Source organism: Pyxicephalus adspersus, chromosome 12, assembly GCF_032062135.1.
Source record: "Pyxicephalus adspersus chromosome 12, UCB_Pads_2.0, whole genome shotgun sequence".
NCBI lineage: Eukaryota > Metazoa > Chordata > Amphibia > Anura > Pyxicephalidae > Pyxicephalus > Pyxicephalus adspersus.
In genome coordinates, this window is record NC_092869.1 from 36,655,142 (window position 1) to 36,668,267 (window position 13,126).

At 37.7% G+C, this 13,126-nt stretch overlaps 1 protein-coding gene across 1 annotated transcript in view; it reads left to right on the plus strand.

Annotated features, from left to right (window-relative positions):
• ASPG (asparaginase) overlaps positions 1-12,266 on the plus strand; it is a 38,757-nt gene extending 26,491 nt beyond the window's left edge. Inside the window, exons 12-16 of the mRNA XM_072427520.1 lie at positions 748-911; positions 4,660-4,746; positions 7,832-7,931; positions 8,592-8,648; positions 11,157-12,266. Of these exons, the coding sequence (XP_072283621.1) occupies positions 748-911; positions 4,660-4,746; positions 7,832-7,931; positions 8,592-8,648; positions 11,157-11,207 (459 nt within the window). The 3' untranslated portion in view covers positions 11,208-12,266. The remainder of the gene's footprint in view (positions 1-747; positions 912-4,659; positions 4,747-7,831; positions 7,932-8,591; positions 8,649-11,156) is intronic.
• Positions 12,267-13,126: the final 860 nt, after the last annotated feature.

Below are 13,126 nucleotides of genomic sequence, written 5' to 3' on the forward strand. Positions count from 1 at the left end.
ATATATATATATATATATATATAATTCTATAAAGAGGACCTGTCATATGAATATGACCTGTCATTATTCTTTATCATTCATATGAGGAGTCCTCTTTATTGGAAATAATTAATTTGGTCAGTTTCCAGCGCAGTTCTACATCCTGTTTGTTCCAGCGTAGTTCAAATTTAAAACTTACCTGGCAGTCAAGCTTCTTCTCAATGTCCTCCCCTTCAGCACTAAGCAGACACATCAAAGCAAGAGCTGCTTTCTTCTTCCTTGAGAACACTTTGAAGGGCATATTGCACAGAGGGACAAAGGAACAGTGTGGTGAATGTCGTTCGTTTGACCCGATCGTTTGTACACACTAGTCACTTCCTGTATCGTTCAAACGATCGCATCTATCATGTGTACAATATCGTTGGAACGATCGTGTCATTATCTGCGTGTACAGGATCGGTGCTATACGATCGTTCAAACGATACATACAATTCTTTTTTATTTTTAGTTCATAGTGTCAGTGACCTAAATGTGGTTTTCACAAGGATAGGAAGCGAGATGTTTAAACCCTCTCACGCTACTGAACAAATATGGTGAAATCTTCTCAGTAGGAACACATTCAAAAACGAAATAATTTTTGGCTGAATACCTCATTTAATACCTGAAGCAGAATTTGGTGGCCTTCACATTATAATTTATGCGTCATTTATAAGTGATTATTTTTTTTCCTCATTTTTTTTTCTGAAATATTCTGTATGTTTTGAACAGGGCGGAAACCTGAGTAGTGAGGATTATGATGGCAGAACACCATTGCATGTTGCCAGCTGTGAAGGGCACTACAGTGTAGTCCAGTATCTGCTCAATAACGGTGCCACCGTGTATGCCAAGGACCGATACGGAGACACCCCTCTCATGAATGCGGTAAAATTTAGGTAAGCCTACAAATATTAAAGGAACCTGTCATGACAAAGCACAGTGACTCAGTAAAGTAAGGATGAAGATGAAAGGTATAAATTAATCTGATTATTCAATATTCAATGCTCAAAAAGAGATTGAAGTATGAAAACCATACTGATCCCTGTAATGTCCTTGAGTCTTTTGACTGAAAGATTTAAGAAGGTGCGAATGATACGCAGTGATCTTCTGTGTGTTAACCAGTATATAGGAATTTCAAGTGGAGAAATGGCTTGCAATGGACAAAATGTACTAAAAGATTTTAGTACTTAGGACCCCTGTCATGTTTTTTTTTTTCTTTCTTTTTTTCTCTGCCTTTCTGCTAGGGAAATTGCCCTCTGTGTTTGCCCGGTGACACTGTGTCTCTATACAGAAAGGGACGGGAAATCTCCATCACAAACAAAATAAATGAGTTTCAACAATTCAGTACAGGTAGTCCCCGAGTTTAGGACATCTGACATTCAGATGACTCCTGGATACCAACAGGGCTTCCCTGCTTGTTGGTGTGCAGGACAGAGGCTTGCTAGAGGAGTGGTTTGCATGACTTGCAGAAGAAATCTTTTGGTGAACACAGCTGAGACTAAGCTCTGCTGCAACATCTTGTAACTCCTTAATGACCAAAACAAACTCTCTAGTTTTTTTTTTTTTTTTGCTTTGTTTGTGATTAACTCACACTAAGGATTTTATATAGTTACTGACACCCCACTGCCTAACAATATGTTGAAACAAACATCTTTCCTGTGACATCCAGTCATGTGACTTCAACGGGTCTTATGAGCAGGCTCTTTGGAGGAATTTTTGATCTACAGTCATTCCGAGTCCATCTGATGCAAATTAGAATGTGTGTGGGTTTTCTTTTAGGCAGCAGTATGGCTGTACTTCTGCTTTTTTTTAATGGTGCCTTTATTTTTGTTTTCCCTTCCACCAGTTCACCTTCTCTTTGTCTAGTGGGGTGTGTGGTGAATGTGGCATTGACAACTAAAAGGTTAAACCTGAACTTCTAATGTGAGAAAATGGGCCTCATTGTGCCACACCCAGCCCCTGCCTCAGGTCCTTCTCAAAGATTTCTTCATGTAGACTTTCCAGTGCCACTCCTGTTGTGATGCAGGTTTTCATTCTCAGCTACTGTCATTGAATATTTCAGAGTGAGGTGTTGTGACAAGACATGGAAGCTTTTGCTCTGCTCCTGCAGAGGCTTGTTGTTGCGTTACATAATTTGTTTCACTGCAGTGTTTTCGCAGATCCCTGTAGAGTGCCCCAGGTTGATTGGAGTGCAGCTTTAAAGATGGTTCTACCCAGGTGTGATTTAAAAAAAAAAAAAAATTGCACTTCTAAGTCGGTAAAATATTAGAGTACATTTTTTGTTTTTCTTTTGTCAAAAAAAAAAATGGACATGCCCTTCTGTATAAAATGGATTTAGATATACAACTAATCAAAGTAAATTAACTAACCCCCACCGCTTAGATTGTAAGCTCTTCTCCGCAGAGTCCTCTCCTACTCCTGTGTTACTGTCCCTTATTTGCAACCTCTATTTATTGTACAGCGCTGCATGTTGGCGCTATATAAATACGGTTTATTAATAACAAATTAACTAGCTAAATTGATCTAGGGATTCATCTAGGGGTTAGAGGACCATAAGGGATCCCCATCTCCCTATTAGTTCTTTAACCTCTTGGTGACCAAAGGCAGGACTAAACCCTGCTTTTCAGGTAAAATAAAGGCTTGAATACAACTAAGGACATCATTTTAGCTTAATTTACAAAGCTTTGTAATTAAGCTTTAACTATATTTGCCTAACCCTCGCAGTGTAGTGTCAAGCTTCTTTGCCAGGGCTCACATGGTTTTTTTGGGTTCAGGATTTTGGCTGTCTTGATTGGTTCTTCCGGGATGAATGACTTTCTGTGGATGCATGAGAGATCATTCATCTTAGCATGTGTCGAACATTTTAAAGAGTTACTTGCACAGCTCAGGGTACTTTGTAGAGAACAGGAACAGGTAGGGCCCATTTATTAACATACATTGTGGTAATACAAATCAATGTGAATTGGACCCCAGGACAGAAAGCCACAATGGTAGTGCGTTTTAGTGCATAAGATAAAAGCAGGGTCTTGCAGGTTTTTGCACACATTCGTTCATTGGCAGCCTCTTCATTTTAAATGGGCTGCTTTAAAAATGTACGAACACAACTCCTGAATCTAAATACATTTTCTCTTCTGGAAAAAAAAAAAAAATATGTGAACAAACATGATTTTTTAGGTTTCACTTTAATGATCTTTCTTTTGGCCTTTTCAAATCTTATTGGCTTACTGTTTCTCATCAGTTTTGGGAATCGGGCCTTTTATGTTCTGATCAGTTTGAAATGTGAGTTTTACTAAAACTACTGCTATCTGTTTATCGTATAAATTATTCCGTGAGTTCCAATGGGTAAAGAAAACAATCACTCCTTTTAAATAAATAATATTGTGCTGCTTTGCAGCCTGAAATGAAACCATGAACAGAAATTAAGTTTTCTAGCTTTTTTTTACTCAATGAGGAAAAAATAAATGCAGCACTTCAAAAAAAAATACAGAATCGCTAAGAAGGATAAGGGGTCACCCCACCTCCGTATCAGTACAATTTGTAACCACCTTTTGCTTTAATTACAGCCTTGAGTCTTTTCACAACTCCACATCTTTTACCCAACTTTTCACATCTAGACAGTGCAGTAGTTGCCCACTATTTGTTACAGAACCGTTCAAGCACAGTCAGATTAGGATTGTGACTGTTGGCTGCAATCTTAGTCATTTTACAGATTTTGCATTGGGTTTACGTTTGGATCTGACTAGATCTAGATTTAAACACTGCATGTGGTCAATTTTCTGTTGCTTCGGATCATTGTCATCTTAAGAGTGTGAGATTTTTTTTGGGCAGGGTCCTCTTCTCCTTGTTGCTTTTTTTAATAAGGTTGGGTGGGTGAACCTTCTTGTGATTGAAACTTTCTGGCAGAATGGAGCTGGATTTTCTCAAGAATTTGATGGTATTTTTGTCCTTGTACATTTTTACTCTATCCTGAGAAGAGCTCCAGTCCCTGTTGCAACTAAACACCCCCTTTCCCAACAGGATATGCCCACCTGTATGTTTTACTGTAGATTGGACTGAACACTTTCCAAATCCTAATTGATGGACTTTACTGTTTTCCTAGAGATTGATAAAGCCTTTTTGGTATCCATCACTTGTTTTGTTCCTAGCCCCAACTTTAGCCCCAACTTTATCCCTGAGATCTTATTACAGTGTTTGCTTACCCATAGTTGGTTTTCCGTTGCACTACCAAGCTTTGGAATGCTGCAGTATTAGCTGTTTCTATGCTGAACTGATAAAAATATTATAGTTGATTTACAGGTTGAATCCATTTACATAGTTTGGTGTGCAGTGAAGAACTTTGTTACACCTGATTGAGTTTATAGTTTTTTTAAGACGGGGCTTAATCTCAGTGATTATTTTTTTCTGTACTGTTGCCTTTGTTTTATTTCAATGTTGCATTCAGTAAAAACAGCTTTTGGGGGTCTTTGTTAGGCTGCAAGGCAACAAAATGTGAATATTTCTAACAGGTAATGGGCACCTGTTGTGGTAGCTTCCCCCTCATCTCATTATCTTCCACAAGATCTCAAACTTTTTGGTGGATATTTTGTATATATATATACTGATGTCTGTTATCAAGTAAATTCATATATTTTTCCTTATCTCTAGGCAGCTAGAAGTGATAAAACTCCTGCGGCAGACTGGAGCGCATCTTTCCTGGGAGGAGCTGGAGCACAGCGGTACAGAGCTCTGCAGGTAAACTCCTTTTACCTTTTCAGTTTCCAATATAAATCTTATCCCCATGTCACACTATTATTAATTTACTAGCACCATGATAGCTAGAAAGTGCAGGGGAGGACCCATTCCTACTTTGTGGTGCTGCAAAACCTAAATCCTGGACAAAGAGCAATGCCTGGAAGACCAAGGTGTTTCCTAAAGCTACCGGGCAAGTTCTTGCCAGCAATAGGATTTACCACTGTGACATGGCCTTCAGCCGAGCGCTACAGAAACCAGTCTAGAATAGATGGTAGATATTGCTTCTACATTATTGGCATTGGAAAATCTCAGGAAAATGTTTCTCTCCTGCATGTATCATGTGCACACGAAACGTCCAAGCACATAATCTGTCTTGCCTCAGAGCACTTTTCTAAATATTGAGCTTTTACTTCAGTTTAAGTACAGCAACTATGGGTGAGTTATGCAGTCTGCTGTTGCAGACTTATTCATTTGAGCTTGCTAGTTGATTTTACCAGTAAATATCACTGATTTGGAAGAATAGGGAAAGGAAATTGGGTGCTTTTTTTATAGAATTGTTGTTAGTCTGAGACCCTAAAGGATTGAAGCAAGATAAGTTAGTGCAGTACACATCTCTTGACAATTAATGTTTCTACTGTGAAGACATATGGTACTTTTCGAAAGAAAGCAAAGACAAACCAGTTGGGTTTTATCTTTTTAGGCTTTTTTGACTGGTATGCAAAAGTGTTTTCATACTTTAAAATAGTGAAGGCTGAAATTTTTTAAGAAATGCTACTATCAAGCAAAGCAAACTTCACAGCAGTTTTTCCACACTACCGAAAGATGTGCCATTTAAATTACACAAGGAGCTGCTAGCCTGGCAGTAAGGAAGACTTTGCATTGCATTCCAGGCTCTTCAGGAAGTGTTGATAATATTCGCATACCTGAGACCTAAAAATGTGCAGGGAATGCGGCGACAAACTGAAATACTAGAGTATGTAGGGAGAGGCTGACACATGCCATTCCTTCACACAGGGCAGTAGAACTGTCTCTTCTCTGCCCCACCTTTCATCTGCTTAGCCTGTGGAACTGGTTTACTGGCTTCTAGATTTTTCAGATTTAAAGGAATGAAGGGGGTGCAGAGTCCAGGCAGATAAAGGACATGTACTACAGTTATTAAGTGACTTTACAAACATCCCCAGTTGTCACCGAGATGCTCATGTATCCTTAAAGTACCTTTAAAGCGGTCTGGGTCAAACACTGCCACTTTGCTGCTTCCCAGCCATTACAGATGTGTCACATACTTGTTTTCTCCACCTGCATTCTGTAGATTCCCCCCACTGTCCTATAGTGACCTGTAAGCCAGCAATAGGAACCACAATTTGCAACAGGTAGTCAGACACTCAAAAATGTTGAATATCTGCAGCAATTGGGGAGTAGCAATACAGCAACCTATCACAAGTAGGCAAGACTTTTCCAAGTAATCAGTGGTGATGCGTTACCACATTATCTACATTTTCACAATCCTAAACCTAAAATTTCAAAACCATTTTTTTCAAGTCTGATTTCTTTTGCAAAGTTTTTCACAGCCATTTAATATCTGCCATCTTTAAGGTAACCTTTCCAAAAGTAAACTAGTAAATATTAGTACTAGGTGTCTTATGTAATTTTGATGAAATACATTCAATACTGCACTAGTATCCAGTAAAGTAAGACACAACCTTGGCCCTCTGTGGTAATTAATGCAAAAAATCACACAAAAAAGTACATCTGTACTTTAATTAAAAATGAAAATTCCAGTACCCTGGTTGCCAAGCTAATCTAAATGGTTTAGTGCTATGTGTGACTGGTCTAATGTAAGCATACAGTTTGCAGAACAGTATAAAACAGTCACTGAGCTGGGAAAAAGTATTGAACAGACGAAAGGTAACAAGCATTTTGAGAAAGAGGTCAGCAGTGGCAGCTTCATTTACTCTCAGTACAGGTTTAATTTATTTAGAATCAGTTGTAAAAAAAAAAAAAACTCAGTCTACATTAAATCTCTAAACACATACAAGGATGGTAGCAATCACGTCTTTCATTTGTGTCCTTTGGGAAATCTTGAAGGATTGATTGCCTAATAAAACTTTCTGCAGATAAGACACCCTCGCAGGCACCTTCTAATTTCCTCTTGTTTTTTGGCTATCCTTAGCTGATGTTGATACTGGTTTATAAATTCTCTATCTCTACTCAAAATAACATTCTAGTCTGTGTCTTTTAGCTCTCGGTGTTGTCTCTACTTCTCACCACTAATAACCTGTTGAGTTCAATTACTTTGCTTCTGCAGTGACAAACCATTTACTCCCGGCTGCTTTTACTCCTGATTAGAAAAGGCCTTGGGCACTTTCCAAGCACTTTGAAACTGTTTTATGGGGTGATTTTCAAGATTATCAAAACTGGAGATGCAAATAACCCAGCATAGAAATAAGGGTGTTTTAGGTAAATTTTAGCAGCAACTATAAATATTTTTATGGTATGTTCAGACCTCCGTTTTTCAGGCTTTTGTCAGGGTTTTTACAGCCTGCAAAAGCTTTACAAACGCCTTGTATAGTTTAAATGATAACGCATGGGTCTGCTTTTTGTGCAGGCTTTTACAAGCCTTTGTTTAGAGGCTCCATGTAGCTTCTAGGGCTGCCAACACCTCCATAGATGCATTCAATAGCTAACTTTTCTGTAGGCATTTTTAAAGCTAGGGAATTATTTGCTGAATGGAAAAAAACAAGCATTTAAAAATTCACAACAAATGCTTATAATGCGTGCTTTTTTTGAGTAAAATGATCCTCCAAGCCTAATTGTGCAGAGGAGGTATCCAAGAGTAACAGCCACATTTTTCAGAAGCAGGTCTGACCATGCCATAAGTTCTGGTGTTTTTTTTTTGCAAATGGTGGAGCTTAATAGACAAATTTTGCCTTTTTCAAAGGTTAGGTGTTGTAAGACATTAAACTAAATAAAAAAAAGAAATATAGCTTCTGTAAAGTGGAATCTGATGGAAATTGGTGCTTGCAATGCCATAACCATGCAGACATATTCCTTGTAATGTAGCATTCTCCTCTGATTTGAATTACAGCTTAGCTGCTGGTGGGGATGTGGATGGACTGACAGCCTGGGAGCTGGCCGGAGCAGACATGGATCAAGCTGGTTATGATGGACAAACACCTTACCAAGTGGTGAGTACCTGAAGTGGAGTAACTGCTTGATGTACCTGAGATGGAGGTGTAGGATGCTTTGTAAGGTTTAGGTGTGTGGCTCAATCAATCACAAACCAAGCTTTCTGTAAACCCATGCACCTGACACCAGGTCAGAGCAGTTTGTAAACTAAAGCCAAGGCATAGGCTGGTTGGATTTGACCACCTTACTGTCTGAGTTTAAACATCTCTGCCATTAAGGTTCTCTCTTTTTTCTCTAATAAACAATTCTTAAAAATCAATAAAAATAGATTTTTTATTAAAAGTCACAGCAGCATTGGATTTTTGCATTGCCAATTTTTTTTTTCCCTTTAAGCCCTACTATAACCAAGCTATTTATTGTCGTTTTCAGCTAGCTTAATAAAGGATTCAAACTTCTCAATTTGATTGCTGAATAGGTCTCTGTTGACCCCTGATGTGGGTTTTTAAGATGGAAAGTGAAGAAAAATCTCCTAAACAGGATGATTAAAGATCTCCTAAACAGCAATTAAAAAAAAGAAGGTCACTAATTGGTTGGTAGTTATTATTATTGATCTTACTGGCCAGTCGTGAGACAGACAAGTATATAACAAATAATATATTATCCTTTATGGCATTCTGAATCTGTTTGCCACCATGTTTAATTTGTGTTATCTCTTGCAGGCAGAGGCTGCAGGTAATGAAGAGGTCTTGGAATTTTTTAGTCAGAAACGAGCACAGGTTAGTTGTATGTGGAATGTGTAGTGACTACACTACATAAATGATCATTGTAACATGTGCTGTATACAAGTCAGTATTTGCATTGCACCTATCAATCCTTTCATTCTTTTTGTACAATGTTTAAAAATTGGCTAAAGCACGGTGTAGCAGTCTCTCTCTGCCCATTGCTATGAACAAACTGTATACAGTAAAATTCTGCACACTGTTGTTTTCTAATATAAAGGACATTGTGAACAAAAGTTTTCAAATGAGCAAAATATTATCATAAATGCTTTGCTTACTTCTTCTTTGAGTAGGTTCAATCAGATGGGTTCAGCATTTATGATACTAAGTACTAAGAAGCAGATAGTGAGTTATATGACAAAGCAGTGTTTTGACAGCGATATTTTGTCACATGATCGAAGTTGAATGATAATGATCAAGAAGCTTGTGTCTTGGGGATTTGCATTCGACCTTAAAGTGTACCTAAAGCCAAAGTATTTTGGGTGATGGGTTTGGACCCCAGTCTGTGCCCCTTCATTAGGAAGATCAACTCCCTGCATAGGTTTTGGTATCAATTTTCGATGGGACAGAAAGGGAGGAGAAATCCAAAATAGTTATATCTAGAACAGGAACGGAGGGTAAATGTCCTTATGGGACACATGAGAATTTATATTTGAGGTGCTAGCACTATTAAACATTTGTTGGAGGATTACCCAATGAAATGTATATGGCCAGAACAATACCATGCAGCATGTCCCAGAGGCTATGTAGAATTACTATTTTTTCACCTTCCAACTAAAATAACATTATTATTTATATATTTAATATTTGTTGTTGATTACAAAAACCTAACTCAAGTACAATGTAGTTAGAAATCACACATTACTAAAAAAAATGTATTTTCTGATGTTTTGCTGCAAATAAATGTCAAATTCTTTGCAAAACTTGTAATACCTGAGAGAGCCAAACCTCATTCTGTGCAAAGCTGCTGGTATCTGATATGTGTATTAACACTTCACACATATTCTGCCGAATCTCCCTGTTGATATGAGTTTTTCCATTATATTTCATTCCTTATTACAGGTTCGATGACACATAAGTTTTAATGCCTTGTTACGTTCTGATTTTAATAAACAAGACTTTTCTACAATAATAATCATGCATTAAGGGTGGTGTGTCACCTCCACTCTGTTAAGACATGTCTCATCAAGATGTTCACAGTCAGTGTGTTCTCTTTCCTCCCATTGTGCCTTATTATTCAATCCATCACAATCAAGGCCTCTTTCCAGAAGGCTTATCAAAGGCCTCCACCCTTCTTCCTCCGCTTCCCTCCCTCTCTTTTAAAAATTAATAAATTGTGCTACTACTACATTTAGTAAGGACATGTAATCCAGAAGATACAGAAGTTTTTGCTGACCTCAGGGCAATAAGCAGAATTTTCAGCCCCCTCCACCACCCAGTTTAAAGAGTATTAGGCACATAGTCTCCATGGGTTAAATGACAAAACTTTAGTTTGTAGAAAGACCTTTGTGTACAGTCCTCACCCCTGTGAGACCCCATCAGATTGAAACCTACCGCCAGTTCCTATTCCCTCTCTGTGAGCCACAACTACACACCATCCTCTTTCTCTGATCCCCTCATTAAAAAATCTTTATCTTTCTGAAAACAGCGAGATTTGCATTAAAGTCACAAATACCATAAAATATAAATACTCTTTTAGTGGATATGAAAACTTTTATGCCATAGAAAGTGGCCATAAACATTCCTGAACTAATCATCTGTCAAATAAGGAAGGATAGCCTGTATGAAATGCAGAAGAGCCGGAACCTCATTCACTTTAAATTATGAAACTAGCTAAGGATCAAACCAGGCCCAAAAACATTTACCGTGTTCTTTAGGGGTCAGAATGCAGACTGGTCATCACCTGTCACAATTACTAGCCGCAATAGTCTTCCCAATGCTGGTTCAGCACCACAATTCTTTTAAACAGAAGATGTTATCAAATAATTTTTCAGTTAATATTGAGGTAGCATAGAAAGGTGTTGCTGGCTGTAAGAGATCAGGTCCTCCTGCTGTCCTTCAGACGTGAGCAACACTTGGGTACTTTAAGAGACAACCTCCCTTACCTAGTTGGGATAGGGGTAGGTCAGAGGTAGGAATGGGACTATCCAATGGCCGCTTTGGGTACTAGTAACACTGTTAGTAACATTTACTGGTTTACTTTGAGTTTCATGAGCTGTTTTAGTGTTGGTAATAATTTTAGAGTAACTGTTAAAGATATTTTTTTAATCACAAATGAATTCTTGTTAAGTATTTACATTGACAATTATGCTATCTGGCCCTGGCAAGCAATGATAACTTAGGTCCACACATCATGATACTGAGACCGGGTTGGTGAACACTGCAGGTGTTCTGATGCTTAGAATACGCCATTGAAAATCTGGCCAAATGTGCTTGTTTTCATGTAGTATTTCGGATAGGCTTGTCTAACCAGTTACTAATTTTGTCACGTTTTCTGTGTTGCAGGTTTTTTTTAATGGAAACTCGAGTGACAAAGACAGCTATTTAAGCAGTTAAATAAGCCCAGCAACCGTGAAGCTCTGAGGACAGGAGACTATTGTTTTCAAGCACAAACAACTCAACCTGAATTTCCTAATGTTAGAACATATCTGTTACTGATCAGCTCTATGTACAGGGACCATGGTTCCTAAGGAGCCCTTCCTAAGGAGCCCCTCTCAACCATAGTTGGTCTTGTTTATCTAAGTGTCTGAAATACTGCTCCATGTTGTCCTATTGCAAATATTAGGATTCAAACACTTTGATAAAAAGAGCCAGAATCCTTATATGTGCTGTATTGATCGTTCTGTATTTGTAATTTGTTTTTTGGTGATGTGTGAGTTAAAAAAAATAATAAACTTGAAGAAATTGTTTAAATAGGCACATAGATTAAAGTCCAACACCAGCTAACTTTTTTCTTTAGTTTTTCAGCAAGTGAAAAAGAGTTATCTTCTTTTACTTCTGTCGCTGACCTCTTTTGGAGAGATTATCTATGAAGTTCTGTGCTGGTGACACCAGGACTAGAAAGAAGGGAAAATGGACCTCACGCAGACAGAACAATAAAAGAAGCTTAACTCTTCCCACGGTTTCTAAAACTTTTTGGCTAAAGTTGGGCTTTACTACCAGCAAGGATTTTAATTGAGGAAATAATGTTCCTGTATGACATTTTAAGGTTATCTTACTGTTAGCACATACTTGACATTTTGAATGTGTGTATTTTTTGTTTAATTTTTTTAACATGTAAATGAAGTGTTTGTTAATATACGGCATCTACTCCAGGGGTGTGCCAGAATGTTTTGCACATGATTTTAGGTATTGTATTCTTTTGTGGCTTTACTGTTTGCAAATGTATATTTTATTTGTCTCAGGGCAGACAAGGGAAAGAAATGGCTGCTTCAGAGAGAGAGCGAGAAGAGGGAAAGAGATGGGGACTATTATGGCAGACATTGTCTGCAGCATAGCAGAGCTCACTAAAATAGTATTAATAAGACTGTCAACATTTTATTTTTATGGATGTATGGGACATAGCTGTGATTTAAATAAGTATTATTCCTAGCAATAAAATATTTTTTAAACCATCTTATCTGTGTGACTCTTATCTAAACACTTTACTTTAAAGTATCATTCAGGCTAGTTTTATTTAAATATTTGGGTCTTTACTTCCCTTTCCTAGATTTGCCTATTGTTCCCAGTAGAGGAATCAGATAGTATTCTTGTTTATTGTTCTTTTAGGTGTAGCTGAACCTAACATTTTGGAGAATATCAGTGCTGGAGCTTAACATAACATTTTAAATGATTAGAAATGGTAAATGTTTTAAAGTACTTGAGTACACAGATGGTCACAAAACAACATTCGTCACTGATCATTTTACCAATATGGCATCCCATTGCAAAAGGTGGACATGGCTACACAGTGCTGCATACTGATCAGGGCCTCAGTGGGCAATGTTAATAAAACCATGTTTTTATACATACAAAATCTTGAATTACTTTACCCCAAGCAACAGCCTCAAAGACACTAAAACTTCCATTACATTTTATTCTTCATAAAGAACAAGTCAACACTGAATACCTTAAAGAAGAACTTCACTGAACACAGAATGGCTTTTACATCCAGAAAGACAATAAGACAATGAGCACTTGTGCATAATATGTAAAATATGACATAGATTACTCAGTGCAGCCAGAGCATGTAATGTACAGCACATCTGCAGCTATTAGGTGTATACAACATTGGCCCCTACGTCACTGGGTCCCTAGCATCTCTGTGTGTTTTACATATACAAAATTCTCAGCCAAGTTGGTCCTTCTAAATTTTCACAAATGGTCAACTATTCTAAATGGGGAAAAGGATAAAAATAAAGCCAACAAATTGTAGAGAATCTTGTTAAACAAATCATTTTGTTTTGCTGCCTTTGTATTGATGTGTAATTAAATAT